Here is a 25,763-nt window from a genome sequence, read left to right as displayed (position 1 = left end):
GTCTTAGCTGCTTACCACGTCCCTTTAGGTGGTGCATCCTTGGGGAGACACCCTCTAGTAACGTTCCATTCGTGGCACTGTGAGGCGTCAGACCAAGATACTAAGAGTATGGCTGCTTCTAAAACATTATTGTCAGGAGTTTCCCTCCAATATGTTTGTGAAGTGGCAGGATGTTGCCTCGCCGCACACATTAGTGAGGTTTTTGACCTTGACCTCTGCTCCACTCCAGGGCCGCAAGTGCTTTCGTCTTGGTGTACGCAGAGATTTCACACGGACAGGCACTTGTTACTATGGCGTCGTGGGTATAGTGTTCCCACAGAGCCTTGTCGCAGCTCTAGTTCCCTTAAAAGGGAACATCTCAGGTTACGACTGTAACCCTGGTTCCATGAAGAGGGAACGAGACTTTGCATCGCCCTGCCATACTCCCTGCATGCCTGTGATCGACTTGCTTCGGCCTGTCAGAAGCTAACGCGGTCTGTTTTCAGGGGTGATTTGTAGTTTCCTGGTCGATGATGTCAACCGCCTATGACGTCTCGTCTCTCCATTGGCCTGATTATACACGTGCTCTACACGCGACCTCTGCTCCACTCCAGGGGCGCATGTGCTTTCGTCTTGGTGTGCGCAGAGATTTCGCACGGACAGGCACTTGTTACTATGGCGTCGTGGGTATAGTGTTTCCACAGCGTCTCGACGCAGCTTCTCGTTCCCTCTTCAGGGAACCATAGTTACACTCGTAACCTGAGACGTTTGTTTTCCCTGTGCCCGTTTGCCTGAGTTTCAGTACCTTGTGTGTTTCCTTGGATTGAATCACTTCTACACCTTTTCTTTTTTCCGTTGATTCCTCCCTTGTGTATTTAAGCCTTTAGTTTAGTCTGTTCCATGTTAGGTATTGTTTATGTAAATGTGTCATTGCTATATCTATCTCCTAGTGTTTTCTCTTTGTTTAATAAATAAGTATTTTTATTCATCTTTGTTTGTGTGTGTCTAACATGTTGCATGTTGCAGATATTTCACAAAAGTTATAGAAACATATAGTAGGAGACTTAAACAATTTATGTAGATTTATGTATTTTCAAAAACAAATTTGATTGTGCTTGGTAGGCAGACACTTTGAGTTACTTTAATCACTGAAGGGAGCAGAAGTTACATAACATTTTGTATTACACAACACAGCTCAACTTATTGAGTTCACAATGGAAAAAAGTGCTATTTAATGTAACTAATTAAAATGAACTAAAATAGCAAAATACTAAAATAGCTGTTAAATTTTAACTCTGACTACAAGAATTCCTTATAATCACAGTTAATAGGTTTGCAGTAAGTTACACACTGAAAATATATCTATAAAAATAAATTAATAACATTCAAGTGTGCAAGAAATTTATTTGAACTGACTTGACTAGTTTAATCTGCAAAGTACTTAATTCGGAGATTGTATGTAGAGGATTGCATGTGGATGGACAGAAGTTTTCCATGTCAGATCCTTAAACCAACAGTTTTCTTGATTTCTTCACAGTAATCCTGATGGTCCCGTTAATGCTTGGTTGAAAGTAATTGGCAAACTGAAATAAGAATTGACAACTTTATATATGCATTAGTGTTAAATGTATATTAAAATTGGTTAATTTTCTCCCAAAATAAAAGAAAAGCCTCTATATCTTATTATTTATGTTAGCCAAATATCTTCTGCCTTGTTAAGATACTGGAAATTATTACAATATTTAGGTACAGACAGTCTGAGCATATAAAAATATTGTTTTTGATAATATCATGCTTAGCAAGATTCTCTAAACTGTTGCTCTGCCATGACAGCATTGATTTGATTATCAGTTGAACCTGTTCTCTATTTCTTTGATTGGTTTGCTTGGTGTATTTAACCTCTTACGCTCTGAGTTTTGTTTATTTCATTGTTCATTATTGCCACATTATACCAGTTGTTCTGTACCTGTTTAGAGTGTTCGTTCTCTGGGTGTTTCGTTTTTTGTAGTTTTATGTTAATTAAAAGCTACTGCCAACATTTTGATCCAGTTCATTTATTTCTACGTTTTCAACCTTGTGTGATGAGAAGATGACAGTATTAATCTAGTTTAGGCAGTATTTTGTAGCCATGATTATTACTCAGACTGAATATTTAGTCCAGCTATGATTGGTTTATACTCTAAAAAGCACCCTATCTATTCAGAGTAGTTTCTGTTATCAGTAAATCAACTGTTGATTGCTAATATTTAAGCATAGCTATAGTCTTCACTGTCATGGAAATTCAAATTCTAAAACATAACAGAGACATTTTATACTCGTAGCTGCATGTTATTCTACTCTCAACTCTTTCTAAAATGTCAGATTCCAAAAAGGCCTTAAGAGGGTTGTTGTTTTCTTCATGCCATTGGTACATTTCCTTTTTAATTGTGTCATGTCTCTCACTTGGGCTATATGTACAGTTTTAAGTTAATTTCCTGTTTGTAGTTCTCTGGATTTACTTTTGTCATTCTTATTAATAAATGTTTTAGGTTGCACTTTGATCCTACTCCATTTCGTCTCCGAGTCAACCCTCGTTACAGAACACTGGACTGCTATATGGATCTAGCAACAACAGTTTCATCTCATCTTGTTCGCCTTCTCAGTGTTCTACAGTCCATGTTCTTACACTTTTTAGCAGTCCCAAATCCTGAACTCTCTATGTTCCCCCTGTCACAGCTAAGGAGGTCGTCCCTGACCTATCTGTGCTCAGCCGTTCGACAACAAGTTAATGCTTACAACTAGACAAAAAGCGTTAATGACAAAATATTAGCTTACCTTTTGAATATATGTAATGATCTCATCATCGCTCAGCTCAACAAAGGATCTCATTTTGAATGTTGCATCAGCAAATGCTGTCGCATCTAAAACATTTAAATTTAAATTAGATTCATTTCAGCGTAGGAATAAAACTTGAATCAAATTAAACAATTAATCTGGATAGTGATTAATGAGTAAAAAATGCATGACTGATCAGGTAAATATAGCTTACTTTGGGGAAGAACATGGTTCTGCTGTGCTGCTGTTGTTGATTGAGTTGTAGATGTTGGTACAATTGTTGATTGAGCCTGTGTGGATGTTGGTGCAATTGATGTAGATGTTGGTGCAGATGTTGATTGAACTGTAAATGTTGGTGCAGTTGATTGAGCTGCAGATGTAGATGTAGGTGTTGGTGCAGTTGATTGAGATGTAGATGTTGGTGCAGTTGATTGAGCTGAAGATGTTGATGTAGATGTCGGTGCAGTTGATTGAGCTGTAGATGTTGGTGCAGATGTTGATTGAGCTGTGAATGTTGGTGCAGTTGATTGAGCTGAAGATGTTGGTGCAGTTGATTGAGCTGTGGATGTTGGTGCAGTTGATTGAGCTGTAGATGTTGATGTAGATGTTGGTGCAGTTGATTGAGCTGTAGATGTTGGTGCAGTTGATTGAGCTGAAGATGTTGATGTAGATGTTGGTGCAGTTGATTGAGCTGTGGATGTTGGTCCAGTTAATTGAGCTGTAGATGTTGATGTAGATGTTGGTGCAGTTGATTGAGCTGTAGATGTTGATACAGTTGATTGAGCTGTAGATGTTGATGTAGATGTTGGTGCAGTTGATTGAGTTGTGGATGTTGATGCAGTTGATTGAGCTGAAGACGTTGATGTAGATGTCGGTGCAGTTGATTGAGCTGTAAATGTTGGTGCAGATGTTGATTGAGGTGTGAATGTTGGTGCAGTTGATTGAGCTGTGGATGTTGGTGCAGTTGATTGAGCTGTGAATGTTGGTGCAGTTGATTGAGCTGAAGATGTTGGTGCAGTTGATTGAGCTGAAGATGTTGGTGCAGTTGATTGAGCTGTGGATGTTGGTGCAGATGTTGATTGAGCTGTGAATGTTGGTGCAGTTGATTGAGCTGTGGATTTTGGTGCAGTTGATTGAGCTGTAGATGTTGGTGCAGTTGATTGAGCTGTAGATGTAGATGTTGGTGCAGTTGATTGAGCTGTAGATGTTGGTGCAGATGTTGATTGAGCTGTGAATGTTGGTGCAGTTGATTGAGCTGTGGATGTTGGTGCAGTTGATTGAGCTGTAGATGTTGGTGCAGTTGATTGAGCTGTAGATGTAGATGTTGGTGCAGTTGATTGAGCTGTAGATGTTGGTGCAGATGTTGATTGAGCTGTAGATGTTGATGTTGGTGCAGTTGATTGAGTTGTGGATGTTGGTGCAGTTGATTGAGCTGTAGACGTTGATGTAGATGTCGGTGCAGTTGATTGAGCGGTAGATATTTGTGCAGATGTTGATTGAGCTGTGGGTGTTGGTGCAGTTGATTGAGCTGAAGATGTTGGTGCAGTTGATTGAGCTGTAGATGTAGATGTTGGTGCAGTTGTTTGAGCTGTAGATGTTGGTGCAGATGTTGATTGAGCTGTGAATGTTGGTGCAGTTGATTGAGCTGTGGATGTTGGCGCAGATGTTGATTGAGCTGTAGATGTTGATGTTGGTGCAGTTGATTGAGCTGTAGATGTTGATGTTGGTGCAGTTGATTGAGTTGTGGATGTTGGTGCAGTTGATTGAGCTGTAGACGTTGATGTAGATGTCGGTGCAGTTGATTGAGCGGTAGATGTTTGTGCAGATGTTGATTGAGCTGAAGATGTTGGTGCAGTTGATTGAGCTGTGGATGTTGGTGCAGTTGATTGAGCTGTAGACGTTGATGTAGATGTCGGTGCAGTTGATTGAGCGGTAGATGTTTGTGCAGATGTTGATTGAGCTGTGGGTGTTGGTGCTGTTGATTGAGCTGTAGATGTTGATGCAGGTGTTGTTAATTGAGTTGTAATTGTTGTTGTACTTTCTGTTTGAGTTGTGGATGAGGTTTCAGTTGTTGTTGTTGTTGATTGAACTGCCATTGATCCAGCTGTATTTGTTGTTTCATATGTAGATGTTGGTGTAGTTAATGTTTCTGGTTCAATTGTAGATGTAGTTTCAGTTGTTGTTGATAGTTGATTTGTATTTGGTGGTATTGTTGTTCGTAATGGCAATGTTGATTGAGTTGTAGCTATTGTTGTTTCAGATGTAGACACTGGTGTAGTTAATATTTCTGGTTCAGTCATGTTTTCAGGTGATGTTGGTTGAAATGTTGATGTTGATCCAGCTGTTGTCATTGTTTCAGATGTAGCTGCTGGCATAGTTGATATTTCTAGCTCAGTTGTAGATGGGGTTTCAAATGTTGTTGGTTGAACCACTGTTGTTGTTTCTGTTTCAGTTGTAAATGTAGTTTCAGTAGTTGTTGATAGTTGGGTTGTAGTTGGTGGTATTGTTGTTGGTAATGTTGGTTGAGTTGTAGTGATTGTCATTGAATCAAATGTAATTGGTTGTGTAGTTGATGTTTCTGGTTGATTTGCTGTTGATTCAACTGCAGTTGATGACTCGGCCGTTGTTGTTTCAGTTGCAGATGTTTGTACAGTTGAAGTAGATGTTGGGACAGTTGTTGTTTCAGTTGTAGATGCTGGTACAGATGATGTTGCTAAAGTTGTTGTTGTTTGAGTTATAGATGTTGCCACAATTGTTGATTGAGCCTCTGTGGATGTTGGTGCAGTTGATGTCGTTGTTGGTTCAGATGTTGTTTGAGCTGTAGATGTTGGAGCAGTTGATATTGAAGTAAGTGCCATACATGTAGATGTTGGTGCAGTTGTTGTTGTTGTTTGAGTTGAAGATGTTGGTACAGATGTCGATTGAGCTGTGGATGTTGATGTAGATGTTGGTGCAGTTGATTGAGTTGTAGATGTTGGAGCAGTTGGCATTGAAGTAAGTACCATACATGTAGATGTTGGTCCAGTTGATGTTTGAGTTGTAGATGTTGGTACAGATGTCGATTGAGCTTTGGATGTTGATGCAGTTGATTGAGATGTTGATGTTGGTGCTGATGTTTGAGTTACAGATGTTAGTGCAAATATTGTTGTTGTTGATTGAGCGGTAGATGTTGGTGCAGTTGTTGTTTGAGTTGGTGTTGATGCAGTAGATGTATATATTGTAGCAAGTGTTGTTGATTGAGTTGTTGATTCCATTGCAGTTGATGTAGATGCCGGTGATGGTGTTGTTGACTGAGCTGTAGATGCTGGTATAGTTGATGTAGATGTTGGTGCAGACATTGTTGTTGATTGAGCTGTAGATGTTACTATAGTTGATGTAGATGTTGGTTCAGGGCTTGTCGAGTGAGATTTAGATGTTGGTGTTGGTGTTGTTAATTGAGTTGTTGTTTCTGATTGAGCTGCTGATGTGGTATCAGTTGATGGTTCAACTACAGTTGTCGGCTCAGCCATTGCTGTTGTTTGAGATGTAGTCGCTGATGTAGTTGATATTTCTGGTTCAGTTGTAGATATATATTCAGTTGTTGGTCTGGTTGTAGTTGATGGTATTGTTGTTGGGGCAGGGGTAGTTGTTGTTGACTGAGCTGTAGATGTTACTGTACTTGATGTAGATGTTGGTTCAGGGGTTGTCGAGTGAGTTGCAGTTTCAGTTGTTGTTGGTGGTGTTGATGCTGGTCCAGGCAATGCTGGTTGAGTTGTAGCCATTGTTGCTGGTTCAGGTGTAGATGCTGCCATTGATTGAACTGCAGTTGTTGGTTCAGTTGTTGTTGTTTGAACTGCAATTATTGTTCCAGCTGTTGTTGGTGGTTCAGATGTAGATTGTGGTGTAGTTGATGTTTCTGGTCCAGTTGTAAATGTGGTTTCAGCTGTTGTCGATGGTGTTGTTGTTGGATCAGGAAATGTTGTTTGACTTGTGTCAGTTGTAGGTTCAGATGTAGATGCTGGTGTAGTTGAGGTTTCTGTATCAGATGTTTGTGCAGCTGGTGATGTAAAAGAAAATACAACAGCAAAACTTTAATAGATGAGATAGAAGAGAAGCATTTATAGATGGCAGACAACAGACCTATAGTGGAAAGAAAGCAAATATTGAAGCAACTTACATGTGACGTATATTAAAATTGTGTCTGTTACTGAACATAGTATTAAATTAATTAAATGCATTGGTTATCTCTCTATAACCAAGCAGCAAGAAGCATGCAATTTGTTTGGGCGTTTGTATTTGTGAACAAAGGTTAGTGCCTTATCAATATAAAGCATGAACACCTCCTCAACTTCAATTACCCTGAGCAGTTGATGCCAGTGCAAGGACAAACTTCTACTTCAATACTTGAACCACAATAAGATACGTTTGCAGCTTGGGAACAAACAATACTTCACAATGAGTGAGACAAAGATCAAGCTATGAGCATTGCTTGAAGGGCACTGTGGAAAGGGGTCGCTTCTCGAAGGAATGTTTTTTTATTTTTATTTAGCAGTGGAAAACCAAAACACAGGGAAAAAAGAAGGGGGTTACAGAATATACAATCCTTAGATTTCTACCAAATGATCCAAGAGAGATCCTCATGTGGTTTCAAATCTTTTTTTGTGAGTTGAGTTTCACTAAAATGTAGCAGTTCCATCAGTATCTCATTTAACCATCTTTTAAAACTGTCACGATTCATGAATCGGCTGTCTCATGCTGAAGTGTCTGCGTGAGTTTAATTGTGTGGGTGTGGTTACTCGTTGTGTTGATTAGTTTCACCAGCTGTCATCAATTCCAGTTCCTTTATATGCCCAGCATTTTCTCTCTCTTGTTGTCAGATCGTTGTGGTTGTTCCTCGGTGTGGGTCCTGTTCTCGTGCCTCGTCTGTAGAGTTCTTCTGGATTTCGTCAGTTCGTCTGGATGTTCCACGGTTCCTGGGTTTCACTCGAGCACGCTCACCGCAGCACCACCACCAGATCGCTAGTGATGGCAAAATGAGACTTCCTGAACCACTGAGACCTCGAAGCCCATTGCTTCACCCAAAGGTTCATTACTCGAAGCTTCATTCAGCATTGCTCAATAGTGACACCTAGCTACTGTGCAAAGAAGTAGCAGACAAATTAATTAATTCTGGACCAATGACCTGAGCAGACTTATGACGTCCATATAAAGCCACTACCCACCCCGTTCTGTTTCATTTATTTATTTATTTTCTTCTCACTGTTAATGTCTGTAAACTTTCATTTGCAATAATAAAAAGACCTGAGCAGACATTTGTCCATTGCCTGGGTATAAAATAAAATATGTAACCTATCTTTCTCTGTCTGAATTTACTTGTGCAGAGACAACTGTCACACACACAGTTAATTAATTATTCATAAATTGTTTGGATAGTGAACAACAAAAGTGACACTCTGTTGCGTGCAGTGCTTATGGTGGAGGGAGTGTAATAAAGTAAACTGCAACAGAATAGTCTGGGGTGTAAAAAGGTAAGAATTGTTTCTGGGGTGTTTTGTGCAGTGAACTGTTACTAGTTTTAGTGCAGTGTTGTGCTTATGGGACTGGGGATTTAGAGGAGCAAACTGCAACACTGCAGATTGGGGTGGGTGAAGGAAGGATTACAACAGATTTTTATTGAGAAACAGAATTTTTTTAAGTGTGTTGGGGTTTAGACGATTCCTCTTCTTGGAAAAAACATCTCCAGCCTTGGAAAATATCCTTTCACAAGGAACAGAGGATGCAGAGGAACATAAAAATGCCAGTGCCAGTTGGTATAAATGAGGATACTGATGCTTCTTTTGAGCCCAGACGGGGGAGGATTTCCTCTTTCTAGCTGGTTCCATTACCAGGAAAAAGGAAGAGTCGCAAAAAGCAAACAAATCCAAAAGGGCGATCCAAAACAAAAAGCAGTCCAGATCCAAAAATCTAAATAATCTTATCTCATTAATATAACAAGACTATAATATAGCTACTATAATTAATAATAATAATATATGTATTCTAACCTGATGTAATGTAATAATATACAGCCCTAACACATATATGACTCAATAACAACAATAACAATGAGAGTTCTTTGACTCTCTGACACTACTACAACTGCTTCTACTACAACACCCACAAGGTGGCGCGAGTTTCGAGTCCCCTTTATCCGTTTTTTTTTTACGCTTTATTCAATAACAAAACATACAACATTTAAATACAAAAAAATAATACAACATAAAGATACCGATATTAACAATAATACAGGGGGAAAAAATAATAATATATTGCTTATATTAGAATATGTATAATCCCCTTTATCCGTAGCGACACTCTGACCGAACCGATGACGTATCCACACAAACCGAGGCCTCGTTTGTCATTGGTCATGTGATTTTCACGTTAACAACACAAGCCTCGAATCGCTGCTTCATCTGGCACTCCCATTTTTTCTCGACACAAGCTCCGATGCCTCGGTTCAAATGTCACATCACTACAGATCGCCATCTCGTCCCTGCTTCACCTACCACCTGAGTGTTTGCCCCAACCTGTGTCATACATCTGATTACTCTTTGATAAACTGGATTTTACTTGCATCTTGTATCCTCCTGTTTTCTCCCTCACAGAACGATCTGACCACAACCATGGATGCAGCAAGCACGTCCCAGCTCAACGACTTTATTTCTCACAGCATCACATGTATGGACCAACAAGAGGAGAGCATCTCGGGCACAGGTCGTGCGGTGCAAGCACTCGTGAAGCAGGTGTCCGAGCTCACCCAACAGGTACAACTTCTACGGAATCCCACTGCGCCCCCCACACCGCACGTTCCCCCACCACCGGCGTCTGCAGCAGCGGAGAGACCAGAGCCACGCCTACCTACACCAGAGGGTTATTCCGGTGAACCGGAGTTTGCAGAGCGTTCCTCACGATATGTTCCATGCATTTTGCTCTACAGCCACGCACTTTCCAGAGCGAACAGGCTAAGGTGGCGTTTGTATTAACCTTGCTGTCAGGAAGAGCAGCGCGTTGGGGAACGGCGGTGTGGGAGAACGGAGACAACTGCTGCACCTCGTTCCAGGCACTCTCCGAGGAGATGAAGAGAGTGTTCGATCGTGCAGTGGCGGGTAAGGAGGCGGCCAGATTACTCGCCGAACTGCGACAGGGAGAAGGCTCGGTGGCGGACTTTTCCATTCGGTTCCGCACCCTGGCCGCAGAGAGCCGTTGGAACGAGGAGGCGCAGTGGGATACGTTCCTGCATGGGCTGGCTGACCGCGTTCAAAGGGAGATTTATGCGATGGACTTACCGGAGACGCTGAACGGACTGGTGGAACTTGCGCTGAGAGTAGACGCTCGACTGAATCGTGTGACCAGATTGACACGCCCCAGCCGTCCACAGTTCAGCACGGAGGACCACCAGCCCGGTGGTGCGAGCGCAGTCAGCCCCCCAGAGATCCCAAGGACTCTGTCTATACTGTGGCCGGGCGGGCCACTTCATCCACTCCTGCCCGGTAAAAGAGCAAGCCCGGTAGTAAGTATGAGGCTACTATCGGGTGGGATCTCCGCCGAGAAGAACTCATCACCATCATCGACCCTCCTCCCGGTAAGACTGAGATGGCGACAGTCGACGCACTGCAGCAACGCACTACTGGATTCGGGAGCGGAGGGTAATTTCATGGACTTCAAACTTGCACTCAAACTTCAGATCCCCGTCACTCCTCTCTTGCACCAGATTACCATCAACACACTTAATGGTCAAGAACTTCCCCGGAATACACATGCTACTGGAGACATCACCCTCATCACTTCTGGCAATCACACAGAACTCATCTCATTTTTTCTCATGGACTCACCACTTGCACCAGTCGTTTTCGGACACCCGTGGCTTTCCAGACACAACCCTCGTGTCGACTGGTGCACTAACACTGTTTCCACATGGAGTAACCACTGTCATGAGTCCTGTTTAGTGTCTGCCTGTCCCTCTGTGTCTGGTTCTGTGTTTCAGAGTGAGGCAGCGGATTTGTCTAACGTGACTGCGGAGTACCTTGAGGTGTTCAGTAAGTATCGTGCTGCTTCTCTCCCTCCGCATCGTTCCTCTGACTGTGCGATAGATCTACTGCCAGGTAAATCTCCGCCTAAGGGCAAACTTTACTCTCTTTCTGTTCCCGAGAGGGAGGCCATGGAGAAATATATTTCTGATTCTCTGGCCTCTGGGTTCATTCAGCCTTCCTCTTCTCCTGTGGGGGCGGGGTTCTTTTTCGTTGGGAAGAAGGATGGTTCTCTGCGACCTTGCATTGACTACCGAGAACTGAACAACATCACGATAAAGAATTCCTATCCTTTGCCGTTGATGTCTTCAGCTTTCGAGAGGTTGCAGGGAGCATCCATTTTCACGAAACTGGACTTACGTAATGCATATCATTTGGTTCGCATCAGGAAGGGGGATGAATGGAAAACCGCTTTTAATACCCCTAGGGGGCATTTTGAATACTTGGTTATGCCTTTCGGGCTTTCCAACTCCCCAGCGGTATTCCAGGCATTCGTTAATGACGTGTTGAGAGACATGGTCGATCAGTTCCTATATGTTTACCTGGATGACATATTGATTTTTTCTTCGTCTCTCCAGGAACACGTTCAACACGTCAGACGAGTGCTCCAGAGACTGCTAGAGAATGGGCTTTTTGTCAAGGCGGAGAAATGCGCGTTTCATGCACAGTCTGTTCCCTTCCTAGGGTACATCATCTCCTCTGAGGGAGTGCAAATGGATCCTGACAAGGTTAAGGCTGTGGTAGATTGGCCAAGTCCAGATTCCTGTAAGGCCCTACAGCGGTTTCTGGGGTTCGCCAATTTTTACCGGCGTTTCATTCGTAATTTCAGCCAACTAGTCACACCTCTGACTGCCTTGACTAGAAAGACTCCCGAGTGTATTTTACCTGAGAAAGTAGTTATCTCCACACTCGTATGGGAGGTCGAGTCGAAGGTCAAGATGGCCTTAGAAGGGGTAACGCCTCCGCCCAGTTGCCCACCGAATCGGTTGTTTGTTCCGGAGGGGTTACGGTCTGACGTTATTCAATGGGGTCATTGCTCCAACATGGCTTGGAGCAATGGCTCGCACTAGTTATTTAGTTAAGCAACGATTCTGGTGGCCGTTAATGGCTCGCGATATTCACGATTTTGTCTTGGCCTGCTCAGTCTGTGCCACTGGTAAGACATCTAACCGACCTCCGGATGGGTTACTTCGACCGTTGTCTGTCCCTTCGAGACCCTGGTCCCACATCGCGCTAGATTTTGTCACCACCCTCCTGCCCTCCAATTTCATGACGGTTGTTTTAACCGTAGTGGACCGGTTCTCGAAGGCGGCACATTTCATTCCCTTGCCCAAATTACCTTCAGCCAAGGAGACAGCGGTCACGGTCATTGATCACGTCTTTCGGTTACATGGCCTCCCGACGGACGTGGTTTCTGACAGGGGTTCCCAATTTGTGTCCAAATTTTGGCGGGAGTTCTGTAAGTTATTGGGGGCTACGGTCAGTCTGTCTTCGGGTTATCATCCCCAGAGCAATGGTCAGTCTGAGCGGGCCAACCAAGATCTTGAGAGAATGTTGCGATGTTTGGTAGCCAAGAATCCTTCGTCCTGGAGTCAACAACTTTCTATGGTGGAGTACGCCCATAACTCGTTACCAGTGTCATCTACGGGCCTCTCTCCGTTTAAGTGTAGTGTAGGTTACCAGCCACCAATTTTTCCGAGTCTGGAATCCGAAGTCGCGGTCCCCTCCGCTCACGCTTTCGTCCAGAGGTGCCGCCGCACTTGGACTAGAGCCCGTGAGACTCTACTCCAAGCGGGGGGGCGCATGAAGGCCAGGGCCGATCGCCACCGGTCAAGGCCTCCCGTATACGTCGTGGGTCAAAGGGTGTGGCTTTCTACCAGAAATATTCCGCTCCGTTCCGTTTCTAACAAGTTAGCTCCCAAATTTATCGCCCCGTTCCCTGTCACCAAGATTATTAGTCCGGTGACAGTCCGACTCAAACTCCCTCCAGCGTAGAAACAGAAATTTAACACAATGAAAACTAAAACAAAAATTAACTGTGACATTACTCCCCCCTCCCAGAAGGCCTGACTTTCCCACCAAAAGAATTCAACCGGAGAGGGATAGTAGGCACCCTGGAGTTGTGGTAGGTAACGGGCAGATGAGCAGGGAGGTGCTGGCAGGCTAGGAAGCCTTCAGAGTTACACCGGCAATAGAGGAGCCAGGGAGGAGCAGCCTCCTGAGCAGGGCTTGTGACGGAACTCTGGGGCTGGAAAGGGCTCGTGACTGAGCTCTGGGTCTGGAGCGGTCTCTTGACTGAGCTCTGTGGCTGGAGCGGTCTCCTGACTGAGCTCTGGGGCTGGAGTGGGCTCGTGACTGAGCTCAGGGTCTGGAGTGGGCTCGTGACTGAGCTCAGGGGCTGGAGTGGGCTCGTGACTGAGCTCTGGGGCTGGAGCGGTCTCCTGACTGAGCTCTGGGGCTGGAGCGGGCTTGTGACTGAGCTCAGGAGCTGGAGCGGGCTCGTGATTGAGCTCAGGGGCTGGAGCAGGCTCGTGACTGAGCTCAGGGGCTGGAGCGGGCTCGTGACTGAGCTCTGGGGCTGGAGCGGGCTCGTGACTGAGCTCAGGGGCTGCAGCAGGCTCGTGACTGAGCTCAGGGGCTGGAGCGGTCTCCTGACTGAGCTCTGGGGAGCGAGTGGGCTCCGAGCTGGAAGACTGGAGGGATGTTTGTGTGGCCCAGACACACACAGCAGCAGCGACAAACAAGGAAATTACTACCTCTTTGACAATGCCAGGGTAGACAGGAAGGGTAGGCTCCAGAATTTCACTCTTTGGAACGAACTTTGAGGGTTTCACTCTTTGAGTGTTATATACTCTCCATATTAGCCCCATGTTCTGCCAACACTGCATTGATTACTTATTAAACATGTATTATAACACGTAAACATGTATTATAGTCCTTCATGTCCATTGTGATCTGAAAAATTCGGCTAGTTGATAATACCTAGAGAGCATCTAAAATTGACTGCGGGGGTAGAACCTTATCCTGTTTAGCGCCCAAACTTTGGAACAGTCTTACGAGCGTTGTTGATGAGGTAGACAAACTCTGTCAGTTTAAATCTAGATTAAAGGCCAATTTCTTTAAACAGGCATAAACATAACACACAGGCCTCTCCCTGGTTTCGGCATAACTCTTTCTTCGCCATGATCTCCAGCACGTTTGATTCCACCTCAACCTTCCGTTCCCCTAGGTCCACCCTTGTCTACATCTATGGGCTGGAGTGGGCTCGTGACTGAGCTCTGGGGCTGGAGCGGGCCTGTGACTTAGCTCTGGGGCTGGAGCGGGCTCGTGACTGAGCTCTGGGGCTGGAGCGGGCTCGTGACTGAGCTCTGGGGCTGGAGCGGGCTCGTGACTGAGCTCTGGGGCTGGAGCGGGCTCGTGACTGAGCTCTGGGGCGTGAGTGGGCTCCGAGCTGGAAGACTGGAGGGATGTTTGTGTGGTGACTTGTTAAAGGCTCAATATGTAAGATTAATGGATTAAAAAAAACACTAGAACAATAGAACATAGAACTAGAACATTATATATTTTTATAACATTTACATTATATATATATTTTGTTGACTTGTGAACTTGCATTATCCCAAATGTTTCCAACGTTTAAATCCAGAAAAATTAGCTATAATCATAAGCATTCACACTATTTTCGTCACGATTGGCTTGACTGGAGTTATTTTAAAGAGCCTGTTTCATTCATTTGCACTTTCTTGCACTCTCTAGAACAGTGTTATTTTAGTATCATTCTTAATGTTTTTGGCAATACAAAATATTCTTAACTTTATTCTTAAATCAGAAAATAGTTGAAGGCACAATTTGTAAGAATTTTGGATTAAAATATCCAAAAAACACTAGAAAATTTGTATTTATTTTGTTGACTTGTGTACTTACATTATCCTTAATGTTTCCAAAAATATTTAAATCCAGAGAAATTAGCTATTTTAACCGGTGTGACAGCCCGTGTCATTGCGTCGCCTGTCAATGACATCAAATCGGCGTTACCCTCGATTTCTGGTTTAACTTCCATAGAGACCATGGAAAAACAAAGATGCTTTAATATATTATGTGTTTTATTAGACAGGTGAGCAACTGTTTGGGTTCTTTATGGACAGAAAACAAATCATCGTTATATAGCTCAACAAAGTCAGTCTAATTGTTTGAATCTCTTGTTTTCTTGATTTACTGCGATTACCGTGTTTGTAATCATGTCTCAGAGACAACACTATTTTGTCAAGAGGCTAACATAACATAATCAGAAAAAGCTTTATAACAATAATACAGCATTTTCTCTACCATACGTTTTAAAATGAATTGCAAGCCATTTAGCAACTATAGTCATTCAGCTTTTATAAATATGTGATATTCTAATATAGATCTAGCTTTACTGCCGTGTGCAACAAGTATCTCATAGCGAACACACTGAGTAACGTTATAACTGTCAACACACTCAAATGTATTTGTAGTATTGTGGTTTTGACCATTAAAACAACGCTGCGTTATCCCTCAATATGAATTCATAAAATAAGGTGACCTGTACGAGTATAACTCAGCACTTGCGGCTGTTTCAATAGAATGAAACAAAATAATGTGAATTTAAGTGATCAAACGTAACTACAACAAAGTTCAAGTTCAGGGAAGAAGGATTTTAAGAATATTAAAATATGCACAAACAACAAAACTAAAGGAGTGGCAGCATCCGACCACAGCATAAGCATAATAAAAACAGCAACGTAAATGTCCCAGCCTCTCGGCCCGCCCTACTTCATACCACAGTAATGTTCAACTCTCATTCAATGTCATCAAGCTACACCTTTGTTATTATTTTGAATGTGACCTCTAGCAGCAAACTTACATGTTGTGCCTTTAAGGCCTTTTAGGAATTGTAGAGTAAAAACTGAGTCATTAAGATTCAGATAATCTTACACAACAGAGTTCAAATTTAACTTCAAGTTCAAGTTTGTTTATTTATAGAGCACATTTACTACCGGCTGGCAACCGACCAAAGTGCTGTACAAAAATTACAATAAAATACACAATAAAACAAACAGTGATCACATAGGATCAGTGAGTACAAAATCCAATTACATATTAAAAGCTGAGTCAAACAGATGAGTTTTCAGAGCAGATTTAAACTCAGATAAGGAGGAGGCCATTTTAATTTGGATTGGGAGTTTGTTCCACAATGTGGGGCCCGCTACTTCAAACGCTCTATTTCCCCTGTTTTTCAATCAGGTTCTGGGAATCTGAAGGAGGAATTTGTTTACCGATCTAAGCCCTCGCTTAGGGGTATATAAGTGAAGTAGGTCCGACAGGTATAATGGTGCAAGATTATTTAATGATTTGTAGACCAGCAATAGAATTTTGTATTCAATTCAATACTGAACCGGTAACCAATGTAGGGATCTCAGAAGGGGTGTAACATGATCAAACTTTTTACATCCCTTCAGGAATCTCGCTGCTGCGTTTTGAACGACTTGAAGGCGTGAAATTTGAGTCTTAGCCACACCATAATATAGAGAGTTGCAATAGTCCAGCCTCGATGTTATAAAGGCATGGACAGCAACCTCTAATGAGGCGTTAGAGAGAAAAGATTTAATTTTAGAAAGAGAGCGTAAGTAGAAGACGCTAGAGCCCACTACAGAGGTAATTTGCCTATCAAATTTCAGACTATTGTCGATCATCACACCTAAATTACGCACTTGGGATGAGGTACTCAAATTTAAGAATTCCAAATTTTGTGAGTTTTGTCTACTAGTTTCGGAGGGGCTAAAAACAATGGCTTCCGTTTTATCTGAATTTAAAAACAGGAAGTTATTTGAGAGCCATGAGTTACGTCGTCCAGACACGCGGATAAGCAACTAAGAGCATGCTCATTGTCAGAGGTCATAGGCAGATAGATTTGCATATCATCAGCGTAGCAATGAAAAGAAACGTTATGTTTCCTAAAGATAGATCCCAAGGGAAGCAGATAGAGAGAGAAAAGAGAAGGTGCAAGAACAGACCCCTGCGGTACACCACAGGTTAGCTTGCGCGATGAAGAATTTGAATTTCCTATTTTATCTAAAAAAGTTCTATTTGATAAAAAATATTTGAACCACTTTAAGACCGTTCCTCCAAGTCCCACATAGGACTCCAGCCGAGATATGAGAATTTCATAATCGAATGTGTCGAAGGCTGAGGACAGGTCTAGCATAACTAACATAACAGAATCTCCCGAGTCAGTAGCCATTAAAATGTCATTTAGGACTTTAACAAGAGCCGTTTCCGTACTATGGAATGTTTTGAAACCTGATTGGAAGGTCTCATAGATGTAATTATTTGTTAAAAATGATTGAAGTTGCAGAAAGACGATTCTTTCCATCACCTTAGAGATAAAAGGAAGAACAGAAACAGGCCGAAAATTTGCTAAAATGGTAGGATCCAGTGTAGGTTTCTTTAATACAGGGGTGACAGTGGCCATTATTAAGCTCTCAGGAATGACCCCTGTTTTCAGACAGTTATTAAGTAGAGACACAAGCCCTGGACCTACAGTATCAATTACTTGCTTTAGGTAGCGGGGGTGTATAATGTCATGGGGACTCGGGGAGCTTTTTAACTTTGTAATTACTTCTTTAAGAGATTGCAGGATTGCAAGAACTTCTGCAAAGAGCAGTTTCAGTACTTCAATCCCCCAAGTTCTGTATGCTAGCTTTTTTAATTTCAAATTTTAAAGGAGAAGTCTATCATGTCTGTGGCATCAAGCGGAATTGCAAAAATAATTCCTCTGGTCAGGCTGAAGATTGTGATTGGTCGAGCCAATGTTATTGTGTCAGGCAAAGCTCAAACAAATGGAGCAAAGTCTAATAGAACCACAGGGTTGTTCCCTTTCGAAGGGAACTCAACAATACGTCAACGACGTTATGGGGAACGCCTCAGGCGTGACAGGTGTCTGAAATCACTATCAAATCACGTCAAACATATTGACCGGCGACAGCCCGTGAATCATTAGCGTGAATGATTAACGTGCGACCTGGAAGTATAAAAGGGCGCCTTTTAAACATGACAAACCAGCTCATCGTCTTCAGGGACTGTCTGTTTGAAAACGCTATTCAATGAAACGGTAAGAAAATTAAATGTACAGCACACGAGTGTGCTTTTCTTGCCTGGGAGAAGAGCGCGCACGGGAGATTCTCGAGGGAATCCTCTGTGTGAACTGTGAGCGTTTTTCTCTTAAAACGCTCGCTCTCGTCTGGCCCTCTTCTCGAGTGAAGGGGGTTCAACGTCTGGTTCTCATGGTCCCGCTCGTGCCGAGGCAGAGCGGCGACTTGCATCATGGGCTTCCAGATAGAGCTCGTCGATCATCTTGAGAGTGCTGTAAACCTCTCAGATGATTCGACGGCTGACGAGGGCGAACTGCAGGTCGATGACGAGGATTTTTCGCCGACGGTTTCCTGCAGTTGCTGCTCTTCAGGACGAGCAGGAGATGGCTGAGGAGGTTTATAATCAGGTAGATCCTGAACCCTCTCAGCCACCCTGCCCCGTGTATGCAGGTTTGGTGGATGTTGTGGGGCTGTAGCTGCCATGGCAACGCGCTAGAGGAGAGACCGCTCGCGGTAGGCTCGGCGATCGGTTTCTCCCCGGCCATACACCACCAGCTCAGGGAGCCTTCCATTCCTTCCTGATCTTCACACGGAGATCGAGAGGGCATGGAAGAGCCCATGCTCTGCCCGTATTCACTGACATCAGCGGGTTAATTTCGCTGATGTTGATGGGATCGCAGAGCATGGGTATGTGTCGATGCCGCCCATTTGACAAGTCGTTTGCAAACTATCTCGTGTCTGGGCAGGCGTCGACACTGAGAGCTCCAACTCTGCCATCCAAACCGCTAAAGACAACAGCGCGTTTGAATGGCAGAGCATACACGGCAGCAGTTCAGGCTGGTGCTTCCCTGCACACCATGGCGGTGCTGCAGGCATACCGGGCCGACCTGCTGCAGGATCTCGACCAGGGGGCAGGGTTGTCCCCTGAGGCAGTTACTGAGCCGCGCCGAACCACGGCTCTTGCGCTCCGGGCCACCAAACAAACTGCTGCCACGATCAGTCGGTCGATGGCGGCGATGGTGGCCACGGAGAGACAGCTTTGGTTAAACCTGGCCGACGTTGAGGAGAAAGAGAAGGCCTTTCTCCTTGATTCGTCGGTTTCGCCCTCTGAACTCTTTGGCCCCGCCGTGGAGGCGGGGCTTGGGAAGTTCAGGGAGGCGAAGGCGCGCTCAGCTGCTTTTAGGAAAAAACCTACATACCGCTGAGATCCGGTTCCACGCCCAGGCAGGCGGGAGGGCCTGGCCCTTCACGATCTGAGGACCGTAGACAGGGCCAGAGAGCCAGTGTCGCCTCTCGTGCGCCCCCTCTGTGGAGGAACAGGGCGCAGGAAAGGCGTGACTCCCGCTAGAAGAGGGATCTGAGGGAGGTTATCCAGCACAAGCGCATACAGCGTCGCTGATGGATTATCTCCCCGGAGGGCTTCATTAAAAAGAGAATCCAGCCCTCTCCTCTCTTCTGACTCCCCAGACGTTCATTACATCAGGCCTGGCGCTGGGCCTATGATAAGAACGATGTTCCAATGGCCCGCCTAGGCTTGGTTAGTAGAAACGCCTCTTTCAGGCATGTAAAGTGGTGGACCCCAGGTTCATAAAGAACTATCTGGCGAGTCTTCACTCCGCACGCCGCAGACCTCGTTCCCTGTATAGAGTCATGGGGTCATGTCAAGGTAATAAGGTAAGAGAACTTTATTGGATTATCAGGGCCCTGAAGTTCCCCGTTAGGTGGCCAGAACGGTAACTGTGTTAGCCTTCGGGCTGCTAGCCACCTCAGGGTAGAGTGGTTGGTCTCTCTCTTTAAATTGTTTTACTTAGAGTGTTGACTGACGCTAGAGCTTCAGATAGATCTTATGTCCGGCCCACAGGTCCGTTTGACTTCTTCCTGAGTATGTCGCCCCTTGAGCTCTGTTTGGGTTTTCATTAGGCTGAGCGATTCTGCAGCCCTTTGTATGGAATAATACAGACTATATTCTTTAGTAAGGCTGTGGCTCCTCCGAGCCCTCAGATAGATCTATGCTTGCAGGCTGGCCCTTACCAGGGCCGCCTCTGTAGCTGGCCTAGGCTGTGCCAGGGATAATAGAGGCGCTCTCCTAAAAATTTTAGCATTTCTTCCTCTGACCCTTCACTGTGTGAATGTTGGTTTCTAGCATCCCTGTATATACAGCCTCCTCCCGTGGGAGTCGTTAGGCCAAGGCCCGCCCCCTTCTCTGCATTCTGGGGTGACTAGAGTAATGCAGCGTGGTGCTGAGGATGGTTTGTAAGGACATGGTAGGCCTCAAACAGGCCTCCGTGGTATATATGTCTTTATTGAGCAGGGTTAGGCCGTCTTTCGCTTCACGAAGAAGACTGGGTTTCCTGCCCGACCCTGCCATGCAGAACTGGCCTACGGATTTAGGCCGCCAGTTTAGGCTTCACTCACCTCGCTGAGCTACTGCTCGAGCGCTAGGTTGTAGGTGGTTGGCTTTCATTCAAGCCCCACTCCCCTAGGTTGGGCACAGATACATTTCTGTCACCCCTAGAGCCGCTGGCAGGCCCGCACCCTGGTAACCTCAGGGTGAGGTGTGAGTATTCCCCTGTGATACAGGGTAGGTCTGAGCACTTCACTCCCAGTTCTGTTTTATCCCACCTCGCACCACTATGGCTCGGGTCGAGTATGAAGTAAGCTTCACTTCTTCTTTGGTCGAAGTACGCTCCCCTGAAGCCAGAGCATTGCCCTGAGCTGACGCCCATGCATAGATGGTAGGCCCCTGGCTAACTGGGGCCTCCGTTGAGGCAGAGTGGCGTATGTTGTACTCCCCTTGTTTTAAGGGTGCTAGCTTTCTTGCGGAGTACACTGCCATGGGCAATGTGATTAGGCACCAGGATGCTGTAGGCGCTGTGTAAACAGTTTTTCTGCCAACGAAGGCTGCGCCATTAGGTAGTAGGCCTCAGCAGGCCTCCTTGATTGGACAGCCCCCCAGAGGGCACTGTAGGCCAGCTCACTTTACGTGGTTGGCCTTGGTGGTTCGGGCAGTTGACTCACTGATGGGTAGTAGGCCTTAAACAGGCCTCCTCGGAGGTGAGTCCCAACATTGTGGGACATACCTTATAGCGCTACTGGAAGCCCATTAGTGTATTATGCTGTGTAGTATGGTTCCCAACAGTGTACTTTATGGCAGAATATGACTTGCTATTAGCTAGTAGGCCCGACCAGGCCTCCCTGATAGGCGAGTCCCCAGCTGGCTGGCCTTAGCAGGCCACCTTATACTTTCACCCGGACTCAGGGCTCAAAGCTACCAGTGGTTATCAGGTAGTAGGCCACTCAGGCCTCCCTGAAGGTGAATTCCCACTTAAGATGGTTATCAGGTAGTAGGCCTCACCCGGCCGCCCTGAAGGCGAATTCCCACTTACGTTGGCTATCAGGTAGTAGGCCTCTCTGGGCCTCCCTGAATGTGAGCTCCCAAATATTGTGGCTGTCAGGTAGTAGGCCGCTCTGGGCCTCCCTGGATGTGGGCTCCCAAATATTTTGGCTGTCAGGTAGTAGGCCTCACCAGGCCTCCCTGAAGGTGAGTTCCCACATGCTGTGATTATCAGGTAGTAGGCTCCTCCAGGCCTCCTTGAATGAGAACGGTCAGGTAGTAGGCCTCACCAGGCCTCCCTGAAGGTGAGTTCCCACAGATAGTGGTGACCAGGTAGTAGGCCTCACCAGGCCTCCCTGAAGGTGAGCTCCCCACATACTGTGGTTGTAAGGTAGCAGGCCTCACCGGGCCTCCCTGAAGGAGGAGTTCCCACGTACTGTGGTTATCAGGTAGTAGGCCTCTCTTGGCCTCTCTGAAGGTGAGCATCTCACATACTGGGGTTATCAGGTAGTAGGCTCCTCCAGGCCTCCTTGATTGAGAACGGTCAGGTAGTAGGCCTCACCAGGCCTCCCTGAAGGTGAGTTCCCACAGTTTGTGGTTACCAGGTAGTAGGCCTCTCCAGGCCTCCCTGAAGGTGAGCTCCCCACATACTGTGGTCGTAGGGTAGCAGGCCTCACCGGGCCTCCCTGAAGGTGAGTTCCCACGTACTGTGGTTATCAGGTAGTAGGCCTCACGTGCCTCCCTAAAGAATCAGGTAGTAGGCCTCTCCGGGCCTCCCTGTAACGCTCCCTAGTGGTGCTGGGTTTATGAAGCTAGTGGTCTCTTGCTATCAGTTTCAGCTAGCCTTAATAGGCAGCTGCTGAAGGCAAGCTTGCGCCCTGGCTCGCTAAAGTGTTCATTCTCTGCTAAAGGTTCCCTCCCGGAACCTTTTCTGCCTACAGCCTGGTTTGCCTACCAGGCAGACCTTGTGCTCCCCTCACGAGGGTCTCTATGAGCATGCGGCTTCCTGAGTCTGGTCAGACGGTCGTAGGCCTCTCGTGAGGCCTCCCAGTTAGATCAGCCCTTAGGCCTTCACAGGCCTCCTCAGTGTTTTGAAACACAGACACTGGGTTGATCCGTGGATCGAGTAGAGAAACTCCCCTCGCTAGCAAGGGTCGGAAAGCACTATGCTGAGTCATACTCTCCGGGATATCCCGTCTCTGAGATCCGGGCCGAGTGGTTCTCTGCCAGCTTCGCAGTCCCTCGGGTTGGATGCCTTACTTAAGGCATTTGTCCAGAGGCTCTGTCTTCAGACAGACAGGATTTGGCCAGACTAAGTGTCTATGTACTGGCGCCAGGTCAGGCCGTCCTGGTGGCATTTCGGGGTGAGTACGTTCCCCTGAATAGTGACTGGCTGGGGTTCCCTTCGGTTCCCTAGCCACATTCCCTAGAAGGGACCCCTTCTAATTGGAAGCTGAGGTTCCAGGCCCGGAGCCGGCCCTGGTAGACCTTTCATTTAACCATGTTTATGAAGGTTTTTCTGTGAGGCTGTAGCTTGGGCTATGACCGTAGGGAATGCTGTCACTGACAGCCCAGTGTGACCTGAGGGTGAGTGGTTCTAGCGTTTCATTTGAAGTTGCTGGTTCTGACAGTTGTCACTGCCACTTGGCATGCACTCCCCTTAGCATGGCGGCGTTGGTATATCGTTCCCCATAACGTCGTTGACGTATTGTTGAGTTCCCTTCGAAAGGGAACGTCTCAGGTTACGACTGTAACCTATGTTCCCTGAGAACAGGGAACGAGACAATACGTCTCCCTGCCATGCCTCGGGGCTTGCCTACCGTACAGTCCCTTCAGACGATAAGGTGATTTGTCATGTTTAAAAGGCGCCCTTTTATACTTCCAGGTCGCACGTTAATCATTCACGCTAATGATTCACGGGCTGTCGCCGGTCAATATGTTTGACGTGATTTGATAGTGATTTCAGACACCTGTCACGCCTGAGGCGTTCCCCATAACGTCGTTGACGTATTGTCTCGTTCCCTGTTCTCAGGGAACATAGGTTACAGTCGTAACCTGAGACGTTTGCCTCTCTTATTTATGACTTTTTACATCACTATGGGAAAGAAAAATGTACACATCCAATAAATGTGCTAGCTAGTCCACAGAAAATTGAAGAGACAGAAAACATTTTACAAAATGTATTTCTTAGGTGTTGTGAATTTTATATTTAATACTTTTAATGCAATCATTTATCAAATTCATTATTGTTACTGTTTTATTTTTCTAAAAACTGCTCAAACTGATCTGATATCAGACTAACAGATTAAATTAGTCCCAGATCACAGATCAGTGTGACATTTGCACCATTGACCCTTTATTTATTGCATATTTAATTAGGGCAACCAAAGACATTGCTACACACCTTCTGTGTTAAATCTCTGGTATAAGTATTATATTATAAAATACCTTTATACCTTGATTTGCATCATAATCATTTTTATTATTACATTTGCCTATGTAGATAATTTAAGCTGTTTAAGTTACCCAAGTAAGACGTTTTGCAATCTTTATATTCCTTACATTATTGTGGATTGAACAATCATTCATGCGATTTCTACCATAAAATCAATTTTGTTTTTTTGCTTTATTATCTGCCAAAAGTTAACTATTATAGTGTATAATATAGTATACTATGTAGTAATATAATGAACATAAAACATAAACAGATATATTTTGTATCCTAGATATAATTCACTTCTATGCAATATATTAAATAAACATATTTATAAATAAATGAGTAATGTATACACATACATATTTAGTGATTTTATCATCAACGTTTTAGTCATGGTTATATTTCTGTATACATCACATATACTCATTTAGATTTAAATAGACCTCTTACCTGTTAGTATTGCACTACCAATCAGTGAAGCCAATCCAGCATATAAAATAAATCGATACATCTTTCAAAAGTTTGCTAACGAACCTAAAGCGAGAGAAATAACCTTTGAGAAACAACTTATTGTGAATAATGCTAAACAAATGATCATCTTCTGATTGATTCATATGGAAACTGACAGAGGACTGATATGTTTTGACATCAGACTAAAACTCCACCCATCCATTGTTTTATACTATAATAACAGGTTATCGAAATAAAATAAAAGATAATTGTACTAATACAACTGATCATTTAAAATATTTGGCTGCATTGTTGTTGTGAATACGTATCACCCTTCCCATTAATGAATCACTCCTTTACGGTAAAGAACAAAAAAGTGCCCTCATAACCTCGACATGATGATACATGTTTGGAGATGCACAACATAAAACATGATTTTTTGAATTTTTTTGCTTGTCTTGTAAGATATCTGATAGGGCTCAATAAAAAATAAAATAAAATGAAAATTAATAAGTATAACCAAAGTTTGAACCCTATTGTAAATTGTTAATGAACGGTTCATATTTCCATCTGGTTGTCTAGTTTCTCCATTCCAGTGGAATGGAGAAACTATTTCTCCTATTTATGTCTTGGCTTTGTGTGAATATGAATTCTTCTGATAGGTGTTTCTATTAAATAATATGGTTCTGGGTCACGGGTGTTTCCTTGCATTCCATGTGTTAACATGAACACATAAAAAGTTACAATGACTCATACAAAATAAATATGCCATGCTGTTCTACAGAGAAAGATCAGACTGTTTTTTCTGTTAGTGCATGGGTTTGATTATAAACAATTTATCCCATATAATTAGCATTGTTCTCAGATGGAATTTGCGTATTATGAACTAAAAACCCAATACTAAAGCCTAAACGCTCGGCCTTCCCTGGTGAAAAAAAAAGATGCTAAGTATAATTACAGCCAGACTAATTATCAGTATACTTCAAGTGTGTTAATGATTAGTTAACTTGAAGTGTGCTAATTTGAAACAACTAATTAAAAAACACGCGCTCACATTTGCACACACACGCAAGGACTCCCGCTCTCTCTTTCTCTGCGTGCGCGCTACACGGTTTGGAGCTCGCAAGCTCTAGATATTCCGGGAGATATGAACTAATTTGCGCGCATCAGGGATCCGCTATTATTATGCGGGAGACTCCCGAGAATATCCCGTATCCCCTTTCCTTACGAGGATACTCATAAATCGAATTGTTATTGTTGTTCTTATTATCATTTAGGGGGGCTAAGGAACATTTTGGGGTAGCTTCAGCCCCCCTAAAATAGGCCTAACGACATCCCTACCCTATCTCTAAGGGATCGCCCAGCCACCCTGCGGAGAAAGCTCATTTCGGCCGGCTGTATCCGGGATCTTGTCCTTTCGATCATGACCCACAGCTCATGACCATAGGTGAGATTAGGAACGTAGATTGACCGTTAATCGAGAGCTTCGCCTTGCAGCTCAGCTCCTTCTTCACCACGACAGACCGGTACATCGACCACATTACTGCAGAAGCTCCACCTATCAGTCTGTCAATCTCCCGTTCCATCCT

At 44.5% G+C, this 25,763-nt stretch overlaps 1 protein-coding gene across 1 annotated transcript; it reads right to left on the bottom strand.

The window, feature by feature from the left end:
- Window positions 1-1,035: 1,035 nt before the first annotated feature.
- On the bottom strand, window positions 1,036-24,347 carry LOC143711155 (uncharacterized). Its single transcript, XM_077202505.1, has 4 exons — window positions 24,175-24,347; window positions 3,008-6,829; window positions 2,794-2,879; window positions 1,036-1,562 (listed from the first exon to the last, which is right to left on the bottom strand). Exons 1-4 carry the CDS (start codon window positions 24,233-24,235, stop codon window positions 1,485-1,487), a joined length of 4,047 nt encoding a protein of 1,348 aa, XP_077058620.1. The 5' UTR covers window positions 24,236-24,347; the 3' UTR covers window positions 1,036-1,484.
- Between the last annotated feature and the right edge of the window lie 1,416 nt (window positions 24,348-25,763).

Source organism: Siphateles boraxobius, unplaced genomic scaffold, assembly GCF_051911475.1.
Source record: "Siphateles boraxobius isolate OS27281-9 unplaced genomic scaffold, OSU_SipBor_1 118, whole genome shotgun sequence".
Lineage (NCBI taxonomy): Eukaryota > Metazoa > Chordata > Actinopteri > Cypriniformes > Leuciscidae > Siphateles > Siphateles boraxobius.
This window is presented reverse-complemented; position numbering and strand designations above follow the sequence as displayed.

What these genes read in the sequence shown, in the direction of transcription:
- LOC143711155 (XM_077202505.1), bottom strand. Translation starts at nt 24,235, where the DNA reads ATGTATCGATTTATTTTATATGCTGGATTGGCTTCACTGATTGGTAGT. An exon ending in TGGTAGTGCAATACTAACAG is followed by an intron (nt 6,830 to 24,174) that starts GTAAGAGGTCTA and finishes TTACATCACCAG; the next exon opens with CTGCACAAACATCTGATACA. An exon ending in GAACCATGTTCTTCCCCAAA is followed by an intron (nt 2,880 to 3,007) that starts GTAAGCTATATT and finishes TAAATGTTTTAG; the next exon opens with ATGCGACAGCATTTGCTGAT.